At 24.7% G+C, this 19,073-nt stretch overlaps 2 protein-coding genes across 5 annotated transcripts in view; one reads left to right on the plus strand and one right to left on the minus strand.

Annotated features, from left to right (window-relative positions):
• On the minus strand, positions 1–4,288 carry LOC130667916 (dnaJ homolog shv). Its single transcript, XM_057469848.1, has 5 exons — positions 4,129–4,288; positions 3,571–3,955; positions 1,011–1,279; positions 635–921; positions 1–548 (listed from the first exon to the last, which is right to left on the minus strand). Exons 1-5 carry the CDS (start codon positions 4,197–4,199, stop codon positions 484–486), a joined length of 1,077 nt encoding a protein of 358 aa, XP_057325831.1. The 5' UTR covers positions 4,200–4,288; the 3' UTR covers positions 1–483.
• An 898-nt stretch (positions 4,289–5,186) lies between these two features.
• The window catches only part of LOC130668833 (uncharacterized), a 32,886-nt gene continuing 18,999 nt past the window's right edge, over positions 5,187–19,073 (plus strand). The window contains exons 1-7 of one of the 4 annotated variants that reach the window (XM_057471321.1): positions 5,187–5,622; positions 13,748–13,876; positions 15,681–15,811; positions 17,107–17,233; positions 17,441–17,566; positions 17,994–18,137; positions 18,512–18,600. In XM_057471321.1, coding sequence (XP_057327304.1) covers positions 13,757–13,876; positions 15,681–15,811; positions 17,107–17,233; positions 17,441–17,566; positions 17,994–18,137; positions 18,512–18,600 — 737 coding nt within the window. In that variant the 5' untranslated portion in view covers positions 5,187–5,622; positions 13,748–13,756. Of the gene's footprint in view, positions 5,623–10,397; positions 10,488–12,564; positions 12,714–13,747; positions 13,877–15,680; positions 15,812–17,106; positions 17,234–17,440; positions 17,567–17,993; positions 18,138–18,511; positions 18,601–19,073 lie in introns of those variants that run through there. The other 3 variants (XM_057471323.1, XM_057471320.1, XM_057471322.1) reach the window with 3 other exon arrangements.

The raw sequence follows: 19,073 nt of genomic DNA on the forward strand, positions 1-19,073 counted from the left end.
TATTATATTTACAGTTTCCAAGTTTATTTGTCAATGTCCATAGACTGGTAATTACAGTTTAGCACTAATTATAACATTAATTGAAAATTTTATATATAAAAATTGAAACAATCATTAATGACTGTATAAATGGAATTGAATATTATTCATAAAAGATATGATAAATAAATTAAGTTACAATACATATGTATTAATATATATTTTTAACTTTAAAAATATTATTATCTAATTATCAGTTAATTGTGTTCACTATTTTCAGCGTTTGTAAAAGAGACAATGGAGTACAAACTTGATCGAGCAGTCTGGATTCATTCGTTTATTTATTTATTTTATTTTTTGTATTGCAATAAATTAAAACCATGTATTATTGAACACTTGAATGTTTGATGTTTCATTACTTTCTTCTTAGAAGATTTTATATTGATTTGGTTTTTTTTGTTTATTGGAAATTCATTAAATCACTTAAATTCTGGCATTTAAAATTCATGATCCACTTATACCATTATATATTCTATTTACAGAACTTTGTTGCAGAAGTTGTTTGATAGCTGAGAATATAAATTTTAATATGTAATTTTAAAAAATCTAAAATATATATAAGTATATTAATTAATTAATTAATTAACTAATTTACCTTCTTTTTCTTCGGCAGTAAAGTCTTTTTCGGGGAATGCAACGTCAACAGTAATATATAATGTACCATAAAGATTATTATTATCATAATTAGGCATTCCCTCGCCTTTTTTACGAATTTTTGAACCAGGTTTTGTTACTTTTTCACGTGTTATCGTAACTTTATGTCCATCTAAATGTTTTATGTCTAATGTAAATCCTATTAATGCATCTTGCATTGATATTGTAATATTAGTATAAAGATCATCGCCGATTCGTTCAAATATTTTGTGAGGTTGCGTCCTTATTCTGTGTAAAAATTAAATTTTTTTTTTTTTTGTTTAAATATTTATAATTTGAATGGTTAAAAATAAATTAATTAATATTGTTATAATTACTTCAAAATCAAATCTCCGGCATCACCGTCAGTATGTGGTTCACCTTCGGCGAAAAATTTAATTTCTTGTCCATCAACCATACCAGGCTCAACTTCAACCTCTAGTGTTCTTTCTTCATTAACTAATTTAACATTTGGACACTCAGAACATACTGTTTGTTGTGTCATTTGGAATCTACCACTTCCTAAATTACGTGTTACTAATTCTTGTCTACAATTACATTTTCTCGTTCCTTTGGCTGGTTTAATAACTAATTTATTTCTTGTAATCTGTAATTAAAAATTAATAATTCATTTATATATTAGATTAACGGTGGTCTAGAAGCTGAAAATTTCATGATTTAAAAAAATTTTAGATACTATTTTTAACGGCGTTTTTATATTAATATATTATTATAATTTTATATTATTTTATACCGGTATAATTATATAAAATTAATATAAAATAAATCCGAACTTAGGAAACCGCGCCGTAATAGTAGTTTATCTATCGAGTGCGAGCGTCTTAGACTCGATTGCACTAGATAGATACATTAGTTTTTGTGACAGATATTTAAAATGTACTACATTTAGTGCCTATAAATGGCAGGTTATAAATCCGCGTTTATTTATTTGGTAAGATTGTTTGGGAATGGCTGAATGGCCCTTTTTTAAATTTATAATTACAGTAAATGAACCAGGAATTGACCCTGTTCTTAGCTTTGGATTTATGGAGTCTCTGAAATATACGATTCAAATTTGGATAATTATTTATTCTTTGATAAATATTATCTATATTATTGAGAGAAAATAAAAAAAATTTAGTCTATGCCATGTGTCTATAATAATACAAATTAAACTAATTTAATTTGGTATCAGTCAAAAGGTCTTGAATGAAATTTATGCCTTTTGATAGTTTCAGATGTTTTCATGCAATAGTTAGTTCGATGTCTTAAGTTTTATAAATATACATAGATTTAGCACTAAAAATTATTCATATAAAACCAAACTTATTGGGATCTCAATTTTTAAATATTTTGAGAACGGATACTGTTTTTTTTTGTATCAATGATAGATAACAGCCTTCAATAAACCTTAAAAATTTAATGAGGGTTTTTTTTTATCTTTCATTGCAATTGAGATATTTTAAAAAAAAATATATTAGACGACAAATAAAAAAAATTTGAGTGTATGTAGATTTTTTTCGAAAAATCCTATGATTATACAATTATCGAAATTAATAAGTTTGCGAATGAATGTCAAGATCTGTCTTATTAAGTTTAAATCATAATAAAAATACATAAAAATCTGATACTTTATTGATAAGGATTTAATAAACAATTAAATTTCGAAAGTATAGTATTTTAATATTTTTTACAGGTTTATATGCAATTTACAAAATTAAGTGATCACTTTTAATTCAAAAATAAATTCATAAAAGACGATCTTTTCAATAACTGTGAAAATTTTAAGCACCCACAACTTCTAATATAATTCATGTATTTGGCTCATCTTCGAACTCGATTAAGAAGGTAGTCGCTCAAAGAATAAATGTACGAAATTTGATTAAGTTTTGATAAGAATTGTCGAATATATTATAGCTATATTTTTAAAAGAAGAACAGTAGATACGCGAATTTCTTCCAGTCCTTGGGGATATTTGGAAGAAAATCAAAAGAAGGTTAGCAGGCGTGGTAATTCGAGACGGGGATTAGTCTGTGTGAATGTTTCATGTATTTGCCCAAGAATAGAAAATCTTTAAGGAACATATTGTAATATCCTAATATTTACTATTTATTATTTCATTCATCATATCAATCTATGAAATATAGTTACAACTATTCTAATGATTCTATTTCTATTATAACTATTCTAATATAACTATTCTAATTCTAATGATTCAAAACTGTTAACAACAGTTTTTAGTACATGTACAATTATTCATTTCATTATAAACAAGTAAACAATTAATCCGTTATAAAATTACTGACATTATTTAAATTATCGTTACAAACATTGACTAAACACTTATATTATTGCTTTCATCTAAAGCACTATCAAACCTGTTATTGATCTTTTTGACACTACAAATTTCTGAAAAACTTTCCTTTAAAATGTTAATAACTATTTTATTAAATCTTTAGATTTCCTAAATAATGCGGAAGTAGTAAGCGCACAAGAGATAAAAATAGCCGCTGAGTTGAGAGTGCAAGTGAGAAACTCGATTCGTTCTTTTTATTCTTTAATTTGTCTTTAAATATATCCATAAATTACTGGAATACGGAAAAATTAGAAATAAAAAAATTGTACGTTGTAAAGTAAGTTACATTTTTAATTGCAAAGATTAGTCTGTTAAATTCATAGTTTGTCAATTATTAATATTTTTATGAAAATTAATTTTTGAATACATTGCTTACTATACACTAACACTAACATGCTGTCGGGTAAACCAGTATGAAAAGGGTTCTGTGATTAGAGCTCTAAGGTAATTAAAGTTATAAAAAAGGACCAACGGGAGAAAATCAAAGCAGGAAAAAATCAAGTCTACTGTATACGTAATAAATGAAAAAAAAAAAAAATTACCTCAACAAAATTACCACTGTATAATTCCTCAAGCGTTACACTGAGGTCCATAATAATATTATTACCCCGTGGCGCATCACGTTCCTGTTGTGATTCACCACCAAAGTGAAAACCAAAATCACCAAAAAAACTTGCAAATGGATCATTATTATTCGTCATACCATCTTTTTTTGCACACTCTTCACCACATTTGTCATACAATTCTCTTCTTTCAGGATCTGAAAGCACTTCATAAGCAGCACCCAGATCCTGAAATTTTTGTGATGCTTCAGGATCATCTTTATTTTTATCAGGATGTAATTGTTTAGCTAACGTCCGGTATGCTTTTTTAACAGCATTTGTATTAGCACTTCTTGATATACCGAGGATAGAATAAAAATCTCTCCTATAAAATAAAAAATATATATATATATATATATTAATGATTACTTTAAATAAAAATAATTATTGAAGGTTACAAGCTTTCAATTGAAATTAAATAAATTTTTTTACGGTATAAAATTGTAATTAAATTATAGTTGTGTAATAAAGTAAATTATTTATTTAAATAAAACTTACCCGGCTGATATTAATGTTATATAAAAGATTAAATTAATAAATAATAATTGGAAAATATGAAACGCTGCCATTCTTAGGACGTTTTCAGAATTTTCACACTGACAACCAGCTGACCGCTCAATCGTGGTTGACGTTCATTGGCCCAGCACATTACACACAACACGTTAAAAATTTTCTACACATATATACCATGATGTAGTATATTTATGTAGATGTCATTACAAATTGTATACTTTTCTGTATTTTTATAATGTTGATAATATAAATTCCTAGTTTACTTTAAAAGGTAAGTAGAATTACGTGGCATGACAGTCGAATTCTAAATTCTAACCAACTGAGTTTCAAAGAAAAACCACAATATGAGTGTAAAATTTTCCAAGTTGTTACCATCAGATTTTATCTTGTTGTTTAAATCAGTGGAATGTTGGAATGAGACCGGAAATAACGTTAGTAAGTAAAATTGTCCATTTTTTTTTTTTATATTTGAATAAATAATTATTAAATTTAGTATGTATTACTAAGAACTGTTTAAATTTACCGTTTATTCCTTAAAATATAATAAATTCTCACCAAAAAACTATTTTCACTTTAATAATATACAATTTAACTGAATTCCTGTAGCTCAAATCAATAACCGACAATTCCCAATCTTGTATTTCCGATTTTTCTTCATTTTAATTTCGGAATCTGGACTTAGAACTGAATGATTGAATTTAAAAAATGATATTATCATTATAATAATTAAAATAATGAAATAAAAAACTATTTTCACAATTCGTTTGTTAAAAATAATTCATTTTTTTTTAATCAAAATAAATTTTAAAGTAAATTTACTGATTCGGATTTGAACCACAAGCTTTATTTCTAATTAAATTTTAAAAATTTTTTTATTTAAAAACTCTTTCAAACACATAATCAATATTTAAAAATTAATTAATTTAATTATTAATTATTAGTAAATAAAGTTTATTTATAATAAACAACCTTTTAATAAATATATAAAATAAATAATAATCGTTAAATGTAAACGCAGCATAATTTTTGTGGTGGATGTTAGTTTCTCTTGATCAGTCGGCAGTTTAGTGCGTCTTCGTTCACGTGCCAGTGATTTATTGCTCTCATAATTAATTTACAAATGTGCATTAAATAATATCTTTGAACAATTATTTCCTTAAATATTCAAATAATAAATTTTTTTATTATTTATTTCCTCAATCAGTCAATATTTTAAATCCACTAGTGGCATTGAGTTCATCTATCCGGATAAATAGTTAACATAATAAAAAAGCGAATGAACTAAGTACGTAACTTTTTATAGAATAAAAAAAAAAAAAACATTTTTGGTAGATTTCGCCGGGTTAGTAGTTTGTGTGCTTTTTTTAAAGACTGTGTCAATTAAGCACACTAGCAATAATACTAAAGTTCAATTAATATAAAGATAATAATTTTTTACGTGTTAAAATTGTGCTAAAAAAAACTCTTTACATCTAGGAGGTAATGATTTATTCAATCATTTTTTTCTTTTTTTTTTTTTCAAGTCTTGTTTTCCATACTGATACATTTGTCCGATACATTTAATTTAATATCTTATGTAATTGAAAAAAAAAAAAAAAAATACTAATAATTGATGGTATTTTTATCCTATAATTAAAGTAAGCAAACTTAACGTCGTCATAGACAATAATTTACCGGCAATTAAATTGGAATTTTTTTTTGCCTCGAGATATATCTGATAAATAAATTTTTTTTATTATTCACTATTTATAAGTACAGTATTTTTTTATTTTTTCATTTTTTATATGTCAATAAATAAATAATATAGGAATACATAAAATATATATGATTAAAATAAAAAAAAAATTTAGTGCGCAAAAAATTTATTTGCATGATGATTTATTAAATTTTCATCGAGTAAATTATTGCTATAAATATTTTAAAATGACATACATATATATTTTATGTACACATGTGTTAAAATTTTTCAGAACCCAGATCTTACGATCGATTATAGATGTATATACTTTTACAATTAATAAGTATAATTATTTGTATAGTTTTTAAAAATTAAATTTATTAGTAATAAGATTTTAAAAAAGATTCTTAAAGTATTTACAAAAATCCTTGTACTCATTTAAATATAAAACAAATAACGAAAAATAGAGTAGAGTGATAATTGGTTAAATAAACGACAAGACGTTTTGTTGATGATGAAAAAACAGTTTTAGACGTATGTACTATACGTACATACTTGAATAAACTCTAGGTACACGCCCGGCGAATGCCTGCATGCCAGTGTCTGGCAAGGGTATATACAGAACTATGTGCAACGTTTAAAATCAATAGGTTCAAGCTTCCACAATTCGAGTCTATGTGATAATGATAAGACATTTAACTTTACTCCATTCTTTTTTATACTTAAATATATATATTTGGGTGCTTCATTTCGGAGCCAGATTTTTTTTTTTCAAGTGCATGTAGAAAAAACCATAGTTCAACACAAAAGAAAAAATTTCGCGCAAGAAAAAAAAATCTATGTCGATTACAGACCTAGCTCATTGAAAAATTCGATTTTCCCATTTAAATAACATGGAAAAAAATTTTTTTTTAGCTTTAAGTAATTTTAACCTCGTTAACAAATCAATAGATCGAATAGACTAATACACATTTTTGTAGGAAATTGAACGCTCTACAAAAAAGGTCTCTTATCATTTTTCGATAAATCCATCTGTTTCAAAGTTATTAGAGCTCGAAGTAAAGCTGGAGATCGTTTTACTTTTCCGGTGAAACTATCAGACTTATCACAAAATGTTATAGGATCTTTTTTGTTGCCAATTTTATTCTCTACAAATTATTATCAGTAAAGTTTTTTCAAATTCCGCATTGTTTTCTAGTTATTTTCATTTCAATGTCGAGCTCTTGAAATCGATCAGAACCACTTTTTTAAAGCTTGAAATGAAAATGAAAATAACTAGAAAACAATGCGAAATTTGAAAAAACTTTACTGGTAATAATTTGTAGAGAATAAAATTGTCAACAAAAAAGACCTCACAAAATTTTGTGATAAGTCTGATAGTTTTACCGGAAAAGTAAAAAGGTCTCCAACTTTACTTCGAACTCTAATAACTTTTGAATAGATGGTTTAATCGAAAAATGATAAGAAACCTTTTTTGTAGAGCGTTCAATTTCCTACAAAAATATGTATTAGTCTATTTGATCTATTGATTTGTTAATGAGGTTAAAAATACTTAAAGCAAAAAAAAAATTTTTCCCATGTTATTTAAATGGGAAAATCGAATTTTTCAATGAGCTAGGTCTGTAATCGACATAGAATTTTTTTTCTTGCGCGAAAATTTTTTTTTGTGTTGAACTATGGATTTTTCCACATGCACTTGAAAAAAAAAAATCTGGCTCCGAAATGAAGCACCCTAATACATATATTTCTATATATGTATATATATTGCAGTGCTATAATGATGAACTAAACACGAAGTAAATTAAATACGCAACAAAATCAAGTGTAAAATTTCAGAAGTAAAGGGAAAAAAAAAAAATAAAAGTAATACTTGATGACCTTAGGATGAATGTCCACCAAACAAAGATCATTATATAATTCGTATTTATTTATACATAAATATAAAACTAATCTGATTACGGAATATTTATAGAGTGAATTAAAATTTAATTCATTACCTACTTAGATTTTTCAAATACTAATTTTGACATTTTTTTTATTTATTTAAATTATTATTTTATAAAAAAAAAAATGTCACTATCTTGTAATTAAAAATTTTCATTTTCTATCAATCGAAATTGTAAATTTTAATGTGAAAATTATATTGCATTACATAATAATTGTAATAGATGTAAAAAATGACAAAATTAGTGTTCGAATAATTGAATACTGGGCAGGTAATAAGTTAATTTAGATCTTCATAAGAGTAGAAATAAAATTGTATGTACAAAAGAACATACATTGCTGAAAGATCATGAATATATTTGGTTTGAAACAGTATAATCTATTATATTGAAAAGTTTTTAGTAAAAGTAAAATTTCAAATATTATTAAAAAATGTCAAAGATAATAAAGGGCAGTTTGATAAATTGAATTAAACATCAATAAATATTTAAAATGTAAAATTTTAATCATATATTGTTGTATTGATTGTTACGTTTCTAGCAAATTATTAAATTGTATGAACGCACTGTTGAAAACTTTCTATAAAATTTAAAAGAAATTAATTGAAGTTATTAACAAGTTCAAATCAGTCAAAAATTGATTATAAATTAACTTACTTATATACTTTATTTTTACATGACTTTAAATTTTCAATTTTCAAGTCATGGATGCTACAAAAAATAAAATCACGATCTATTTTATTTCATTTCATATCAATAATAATTTTTTTGACTCCCATAAGTCAATTAATTTTAAATAACTTTAATTTGAAGCTGATAGTTTATTGAAAAATATAATTTTTTTCCGTGTGTAATTAATTTTTAAATACGGGAAATTTCATACGAAGTTATTAATAAACTCACAGTCATCAATAACTTGCTAGTTATTAGTTATATTAAAAAAAAAATTTTTAATTAAAATCTCAATTTCTTAATTAATCATATAAAACATATCTTTTCAAATAGTTACATTGTACTATCATGAAAGATTTTGCTTTAATTTCTTTATTCATGTGAACAAATCGATATCAAAGTTTTTCAAAGTTTGTCTCCACAATGATGGTTGATAAATTCATTGTTTTTGGATAGAAATTAATAGAAATGATCAAGATGAAGAGTTACATGAGCTTCGAATCGAATCGGAGCATTAACGTATGATCCCGGGTCAAAAATAAAACTTAATTTAGACTTGATTAACCAAGTCGAAATTTGGAGCCGTTTTTCACAAGACAAACTCGACATTTTATTACGGAGATATGAAATACATTGAGTTTTCGCTTTGGTTTAGACTTAACTGGCTTACTTAGTCACGATTTAAGATGAAAAAGTTGAAATCAAGTCGAAATTGACTTGGTTTAGACTTATTCGACTTAAATTATAAGGCGAAAAAGTAAAAACTAAAGTGAAATAATTTTAATACATTAAGCAGAAAGTAAGGCAAATAAATAACTTTTTTTCGACTTGGTTCAGCAAGTTAAAAGTAAGATGAATGACCATCGTGCTCGAAGTAAAGACGAATAAGTTCAAATTAAGATAAAAAAATACAAATAAGTTGAATCTAAGATGAAAAAGTTCAAAAAGTTGAAAAAAATTTAATTTAAGTCGAAAAAGTCTCGAGATTTTATCGAAAAATCGTCGGCAAATCGATAACTTCAACATAAAATAAGGTGAAGCGAGCCTGAATCAAGCTTTATTTTCGACCCGGGATGAAACATCAGGAAAAAAATGTCAGACACAGTGATTTTTCAAAATTTTTGTTAATGATGCTACTTAAACCAATGAACCGATTGCAATAAATTATGTAGCAATCGTCAGTAAACTATAAAAACAGAGGGCCGGTATAAGTTTTGGAACATACGATAAATTATATTATGCGTTATCTGGGAAAAATGAAGTAAATTTTCATTCGACATGGCTTATAAAGCTTTAGAGCTGATTAAATTTTGAAACCAATACATCAAGTCTACTAAAAATGATAAAAAAAAAACATTTTTCAAAAAATTTTGTTTATGGAATCACTCGATACGTACAGTACCGATCAAGCTCAATTTCTCACAGCCTAAAATCGGTTTATCCGTTCAAAAGTTATAGAATATTTACGTACGAATGTACATGCACTCAGACATATCTCGAAATTAGTCAGGATAGTTTCGTTGGACTTTTAAAACATCGAGATCTGTTCAATATTTGGTTTTCGAAAATCGGACCGAAACCAATAACTTTCTTTTTTTGAAAATTTCCAGTTTCATTGGCGGGAAGTTAAAAAAAAATATTCAATGTCATTATCAATTCTTATAATTGATAAAAAAAAATCTGATTATTTTTTTACTTTTAATCTAACAGAGTTTGGACTATCAAACTACACTATTCAGATAAACAAGTCTTTATTACTGTTATTATTATCATATAGGTATTATATTATGAATGCAATAATATTGCGGTCAAGTTACTATAGTTATGCTAAAGTCGTAATTATCAACGTGGCACGTTTTTTGTTTCATTTTTTTTCTTTTTTTTACCTATCGCTTACTTGTTTACTTTGTGACCGTATATAATATATTTCTAGTATATGAATAGTGTACCTATCTCCTAAATTGTAAAGAGAATTTATGTTAATTAAACTTTTACGCTGTTTTTATCGACGATCTTATATACATTATAATAGAATTGTATTAACAAGTAGAGTATGTCATTACATTATTTTTAAAAAAGTATACTAATCTAAATTGATAAAAATTATTTTAAATCAAGGTTATTTGGCTATACACTGATTAATTTTAATGCTTTATTAATAAAATATTAAACAATATTATTTTTTGCTATAATATATTTTAAAATAAAGTTTAACAAAAGTAAAATTAGTTCAATAATGTTAGATTCAATTGAATTAATATTAAATTTTTGCGGTTTTTCATTATTATGTAATAAATAATATAATGAGAAATATATCAAAATATGTGCCTATATATTTTTTTATATTTTCATCAGTTTACAAAAAAAATTAGTTTAAAATAAATAGATGCTTATTAAAAGAATAAAACATTTAATTTTTATAAAAACTAATAAATCTCGATATATTAATATTATGTTTTTATTTATATTTTGTATTATAAAAATTTTTGGTACATTATTTCAATGCAATATTATCTTTACGATAATTTATATTCATAATATTTAATTAATCATTTTTATTTATTTTAAATAAAAGTTTTTTTAAATTAATTATTTATATATGAGAAAAGATAATTAATATTCATTCATTTATTTATTTATTTATTATAGATAATTTGTAGTTATAAAATTATAAAATTTACATATACTTCAGTTTACATATATAAGATTTGATCCACTGAAAGTCAATAGCATATTTATAAATAGCAATGCAATGAACATAAAAAATAAAAAATAGATTATTGATTCAAATGATTTGCGAAACAATTTAACGAGAGCAATTTAATCAGAAAGTGTGTATCTATGTAAAAAAAATATATACATATTTAATTACTGCACACATCGGTGGCTATAAATGTCGCGCAAAAATTTCAAATTTCCGAGCGGACTTTGACCTGGTGCGTCTTTTAATTTTATGAGCTTTTACGTCTTATTATAAATGTAACCACGTGTACAATTTATTATCCATTTCTTATTGTTCATTAAACTTACAGACATATTTTTATTTATACAAGTTTAAAATTATTATTGTTATCATTTTTTATTATTATCATAAATTAATCTACATAATATATAATCAATTGATATCACATATATCATAGAAGAAGATTAAAATTGCATGCATTGATTATTAGTAAAACCGGATGTTATCATTATTGTAATAAATATGACGTGATTATAATTGATTTTATTTCATTGATGCATCATGCTCTTAATTTGATAGTTATATACCATTCATTTAAAATCTATTACGCATTGTTGATGTATAATATCTAAATCTATATACTGTTTTTTATAAAGACGTAGGAGTTTATTAAAACTGACGTCACGATGATACCGAGTGTAGTGTGTGGCTGTTTAAAATACTGAAAATTTTGAAAAAATAATACAAGACATGATCTTGGCATCGATCCAAAAACTTCTTGAACGATATACAGTTTTGCTGACTTCACCAGGCAACTTTTCTGTTTGATAAATCAATAATGCAAGAGAACCCTCTGAGGAAACTTGAACTTATAATACTGTCAAGTTTGATCGAAGCTCAAAAAAAAAAAAGATGATAAAATTACAAAATCCTTCTTTTTTTTTAAACTCATTCCATTTATAATTGATTAAATAAAGTTTTTATTTCAAGATTAAATTCATTTATTTATTTAAGTTAATTTTATTTTTTTATCATTGATACACACAATTAAATATGCGTTTTTTGAATATTTAATATTTTTAAAATTTTATTTCCTGAGCTAAGATTCTTAATTCGTGCGCAATATTTATATGTAAAGAAACGTCTCAAATACGATTTGTAGGTAAACAGAGGCTGAAAGAATGTTCTAATTAAATTCCAATTATATATTTCTCTGCGATAACTGACCATTGAACATCTTAGAATAATGCTAATATGAATATATATATATATACATATAACAAGTATTAAATACGTATATACATGTGCACATGTTACGCAATTCTTCTTGTCGTATAGTTGCAAACTGGTTGGCATATGCGCACCAAACGTCAGCGCAAATATTATATTGAATGTATGTAGTGATATATTTTAAGGATCAGGGAGGGGGATCAAAAACTTGAATGTTAACTCGATGAGAATATAAGCTAAAGTTGCAGTTTAATTTTCAATGTTATATGAAATTCATATATCAAAATTTTGATTTGTCTAATAATTAATTCTATTTTTATTTAAAAATCGTTTACAATAATCGAATGATTACAACTTGTTGTATGTACGTGTGTGTTTATAAATATATATTTATTTTCATTTAATTAAAAATATTTGTTATTGTCTTAAGGCTTATTAATAATTAAGATAAAATAATAATAATTATTTTTTTTGTCGCAAGATTTAATATGATAACTAACTCTAAGTGTTTATCTGATAAGTTGTAATTTCTATTTTTAAAATTTATTTTAATGTTGACATAAAATACTTGAAATTAATTGATAACAGTTATTGATTCCTTTTTTTTTTGTTTTTTTTATTCTTTTCATATCTATTTCATTAACTCATGCAATTCGTTCGATCTAGATAATTAGCAAGTATCATATGTTTCAAAATACATGAGTATATATTTTATTTTTTTTATTATACCGGAAGAGATAACAGAATCGATAAGTTGATATATTTTGTGAATTTAAAGATTATTATTAATACGTCGTGGAAATTCTATAAAAAAACTGTAATTTGACAGTTTTTTTTTTTTTAATTTAGACTCATTGAAATGCTATATATATTTTTATTAATAAATTAGATTTCAAAAAGAAAAATTATTGGAATTAACAAACAAAAAAATTCCTTCCGAATAAGTTATGAAAATCATTCATTTAAATCATAGATAATAGATAAAAATAAATAACTAATGCTCTTAAGAAAGTTAAATTTTTTTGTAACATTTTTTTTAATGTTACGTGGAGTAATTTAATATTTTATAGGGGGTGAGTTACGTCTAGACGATTTTATATAATAAAAAATAATATTGTCATGGTATATATTCATTTACACGATCGTTAACTTCTATACTAGGCTATAAAACGTAAATAATAGTATGATATAGCACGATATAAATTTATTATATCTCAATTATTATATTTTACACTTAGATTATTTAAATAATTGATATTATAAATTTTATTTTGGTCATTGATAATTATTCATTAAATTTAAGATATTTTATGCCGCAATAGATTTCAGTGTAATTTGTAAAGATAATAAAACATAAATTTTGTATATTTATTTATTTATTTATATCTTTTTTCTCAGATTACGAATATGAGCTCTGGTGATCCTTGGTCTCTTCCGGTTAAGCAGGGTCTTTATGACCCAACCCTTGAAAAAGATGCATGTGGTGTTGGATTCATTGCTGCTATCGATGGAAAACGCTCGCACAAGGTTTCATACTATTAATATTATTCATATTATTTAAAGTTTATTAAACAAGTTAATCATCAGGGTGACCGCAAACCGGAAATATTGGGAATTATCAGAGAATTCAATGTAACCATAAAAGTATAAAAATATTAGGGAATTTAAAAAAAGAATCAGGGAATGTAATTGCGAAAACTCGAAATTTCGAAGATTTTTAATTATATCTTTAATTTATTTTAATAATAAAACTTTTCATTAAATATTGTAACTTACATATTTTTAACGAAGAATAATCAACAGTAGAGTATAAATAATTTTTTTTATTGATTATTAACTCTTGATTTTTTTTGGTTTCTCGCAATAAAAATTACCATTATCTTATATTTGCGTGAAAATATATACTTTTTATCTTTAATGTTTTGTTCATTTTTCATTCTTCATAAATATTGAAAAAACATTATTAAAAAACAATCCAGGTTGCACACTTGGCTTTCTGACATCTATAAGATATCAGTTTTTAGGCTTTTTTTTTGACATATCGATAAAGCACCAATATGTTGACAAAACGATCAGAAATTTATGTCACCGAAAAAATATCTACTTAAAAGACTTGACACAAGTGACAAAAAAAAGTAAATTACAAATAGTGGTAAAATAAGTTATCTAAGCGACTTTTTAATTGTTATAAGACAGGAAAAACAACACAAATTTTCTCTATCTCTGGAGCCAACATTTCGTCCCCTTTCTGGATAAACCTCCTAACTATATTTTTTTCATAATTAAAATTATGAGTGAAAAACTTTCTTTAGTACTGCCATTGCGTAAAAAGAGCTTCAAATTTTAATAATTATAACAGAATGTTCGAGAGACTTTTGAATTTTAATAATATTTCCATTAACGCACGTGTAACAGAATAAATGTTTTGATCGATTTCTGAAAGAATTATAATTTTGCAGTTACGAGACTTACCCAGGCCCAGAATGGGGACGATTTGCATGTCTTATTTATACCAAAAAAGGTGACTGAGACAAAAAAAAATTTGTCTTAACCTTTTAAAAGACATCTTAAAGTTGTCTCTGTGTTACTTGGGAAATAAAGATGCATTTATTTGTGTTCCAACGTTTTCAATTTTTTTTTCTTTTCAAATAACTTTTTTAAAATTTTAAATCTTTTCTTTGCGGCCATCCTGTAACTGCTTTAATTTAATATCAATAATTTATGGTTTAATTTATAAACTTGAATAGTTAGAGTTTGTAGGTAAGAAAAATCTAAAAAGGAGACACAAAAAAAAGTAGGTAATAAAAATGAAAATGAAAAAAAAATATGATTCGTTGATTCTTTTGAAGATAATTAGCAAATTTTTTTTCATAATTGTAAGAATAAATGTATTTTAATTTTAATCGTAAAGTAAATTTATTATAAACGGAACTATATAGTTCAAATTTTTAAATCACAAATGTTTATTACAATAAATCTACTTCAATAGAGTATAAAATTATTTAACAATAAACTGTGATATAAAAACGTAAATAGTGTAAATTATTATTATTCGGGTAAAAAAGTCGTAAACATTTCAAACATACCATGTTAAATGGCAATAACTTTAAAAGCAGATTCGAATTGTTAGTAAACAGTCTACGTGCATCAGAAAATAATTTTACAGATTGTGAATAAAAAATTTTTTAAAAAACAGATCAAAAGAGGACTTTTAAAAAAAAATTAAATTAATAGAAATATCCCGATCAAAAAATAGACCATGTTCTCAAAAGGTTTAATTTATTAATACTTTTTAAGCCACACAATAGTGAATAATTGAAATTTTTTTCAGATTGTACGAGATGCAGAGACTTTGTCAGCTCGTATGAACCACAGAGGTGCATGTGCTTGTGACAATGATACAGGAGATGGTGCTGGAGTACTTTGTGCTATACCTCATGAATACTATGCCACTGAAATCCGGTTTGTTATTATTTTATTAACTAATAATTCGATTTTTTATGCTATTATTAAAAAATATTGAAAGAAATAAATTAAAAAATTTTTTTTATAAAAATAACAATAACGAGCAACCTGCAGTCACTACGTGACTGCCTAAATATCACTACTAAATTTATAAAATACGCAGAAAAAAAGGACTTCTTGCCGAAAAAAATTTTTTACTTGCACCAAGAAATATTATGCATTATGAATTGAATACAAAAATTTTTTTGGGGCGCGAAAAGATTTGTTTGGGCAAGAAATAATTTCTTGTTCCAAGTAATTTTTTCTAGTTATAAACAATTTTTTGTTTTCAATTCACAATGCAAAAAATTTCTTAAGGTAAGTAAAAATTTTCTTTGGACGAGTAAAGATTTTTTGCGTCAATGAATCTTTTTTTTTCTGTGTACGATCTTTTGGCTTTGAGAAGCTTCCTAAAACCAAAAGGGAGTATAAAAATGTGTAATTTTGGAATTAGTAACGCGATACAAATAATAGCCATATATTCAGTGACATTCAGTCATATTAAGTGACAGAATAATTAAAGTACTAATTTATTCAAAGAAAATAGATACAATCGTCTTTTTTCTCGCGTAATTTAAATGTAATTCGAATGATATACATAAATCTATTTATCTCAATACTTGGCAATGAAAAAAGTTTAAACTGTGAAAAGGCACAAATTCAAGTCAAGACCTTTCTAATGATACCAATTTCAATAATATTAATTAATTCTATCAAACAGATATGGCGGGAACAAAGTTTTCTTCATTCTCTTAAAAATATAGATTATTTAAATAAAAATAAATACCATTTTTCTATAATATTTAAAAAAATTTTAAAGCTTTCACATGAAATATTTTTTGTAATAAATAAAAATAAAATTTTCCACTTTCTTTATTGTAATTTCAAATAACTTTACGACATCCTATATAACATATAAATATATTTCTATATATATAAATAACAAGACTTAAGTGAGATAAAATAAAGCACGCAGAATTAAAATTGCTATATGACATTGGGTATGAAATTGTGTAACGTCTTATCTGAGTTTACTGTAACTAAAGAATTGTTGATATCACTTAGTAGTAATTTTAAATCAATAAATTATCCACCAGGGGGTCTTGTACATATTATGTTTTGTTATCAGTGAAATAAATATTTTTTTTTATTTGAACTTTGAAGCATTTGATTTAAAAAAAAAATGGCACAACAAAGTGATTATGTTTGTTTTTTATTTTTTATAAAAATAAGTAATTATTTTTTTCTTTCAGTGAAAAACAAGGTATCGAATTGCCAGAATTTGGTCGTTATGCTACAGGAATTTTATTCCTTGACAAGAATACCCATAAGCAGCCAGAAGCGGCTTTCGAGAAGCTGGCAGGCGAATGTGACTTGAGAGTATGAACTATTTTTAACATAAATTACTATGACAACTGGATAAATAATATTTGAATTGAATCAAATAAAAAAAAAAGTTTACATTACTGTCCATTGTAATGATTATTTTATTTTTTTTTTTTTTCTGTAAAAATAGTGTCTTATGAAAAAATTTTAATAAAAAAAATTAAAATTTAAAAACAAATAAATTTATTTTTATAATTTTAGGTACTTTGTTGGCGCGATGTACCGACAGACAATTCTTGTATTGGCCAAGTAGCACGTAAATGTGAACCGTATATGCGTCAAGTTTTCGTAACTGGTGATCAAGAGTTTGATGTTCTTAACCGTCAGGTTAGCAATTTATTTATTTCCTCATAATATTATTTAAATTTATATTATAAATGACTTTTACGCATTAATATAAAATAAAATGGTGATAAATTATGTCTCTTTAAATTTATTACTTACTCTAGATTTATTATTTTATTCATTTTTTTTTTCTTATTTTAAATTGGATTTAACATTTGAAAAATTATCCTGTCATCAATTGGCGAGTTATGTTGAGACAATTCAAGTAATTTTGGTATCTAATATTATAATAGATTTTTAAAAATGTACAACTAAGGTCATACTATTGAGAAATATTACATGAGCCAATTTTCTTTGATATATTTAACTCATTTACAGAATATAATTTATTTAAAATTTTATTGTATTATAATTTTAAATATATTATTATAATTAATATAATTTTTTTATTTAATTATTTTATCTATAGATATTTGTGTTGCGGAAACGTGCCTCGCATTCTATAGTACAGCCAGGATTGAGATTTTACATTTGTTCGTTGTCTTTGAAAACTGTCGTCTATAAGGGACAACTTACTGCTGATCAATTGTGGCGTTATTTCACTGATCTTAATGTATGTTTTACTTCAAATTTTAAAAAAAAATATTTATTAATAAATTTAATTATTATAAATAGAAAGTTAATAATTTTTTTTTAGTAAAATAATTAAAAATAGTTAATTATTATTAACTTAAAAAAAAATATTTGAAACACATGTAATTTCATAATTTTTTTTATAAAACTTTTTATTTCATTATATCAAATTAAATTGTGGAGAATTTAATTACGTATTAAAGAATTCGTATAAAAATTCTACATCAGTTTTATGTCTTTGTCAGATGATCATAATTTAAAGCCATAAAATTTTCAATTAAAAAAAAAATATTAACATTCTGAATTTATTAATTATTTTATTTAATTTTAATTTAATTTATTATTAAACAATAGAATCCCAAGTTTGAAACTTATCTCGCGTTAGTTCATACGAGATTTTCAACAAATACTTTTCCAAGTTGGGAACGTGCACAACCATTGCGGTAAGTTTACTTATTATTTAATATTCATTAAAAAATAATATCAATATTTATTTTAAATCAATTTTGTATTAATACCAAAAAAATTGATGAAAATTTCGTAGCGGTTATAGAGTATCCCTAACACGGCGCGTTATGAGGTGTGCGATTTCTTTCAACGGGTTCAATAAATCCCCGTCTAAAAAAAATTTCTTTCTATAGGTTCCGTTACAAAATAACCTCGACAACTTATCCGAAGAAAAAATAAGACCAGTTATAAAATAGTATATTGTGGGACAAGGTATGAAACAAGACGATTTCAGATCATGGTGAAGTTGCCTGCCCAAGTCGTAGATTGCTGATATCACCCGCAGTCTGAAATCGTCTTGTTTCATCCCTTGTCATACACTATATTTTCCATTATTACCTGCAGTAGAATTTAAAGTTTCAGTGTAATAGTCTGTCAAAAGTTAATTTGTGAATTTAAATTTATGATT

Source organism: Microplitis mediator, chromosome 5 (assembly GCF_029852145.1).
Source record: "Microplitis mediator isolate UGA2020A chromosome 5, iyMicMedi2.1, whole genome shotgun sequence".
NCBI lineage: Eukaryota > Metazoa > Arthropoda > Insecta > Hymenoptera > Braconidae > Microplitis > Microplitis mediator.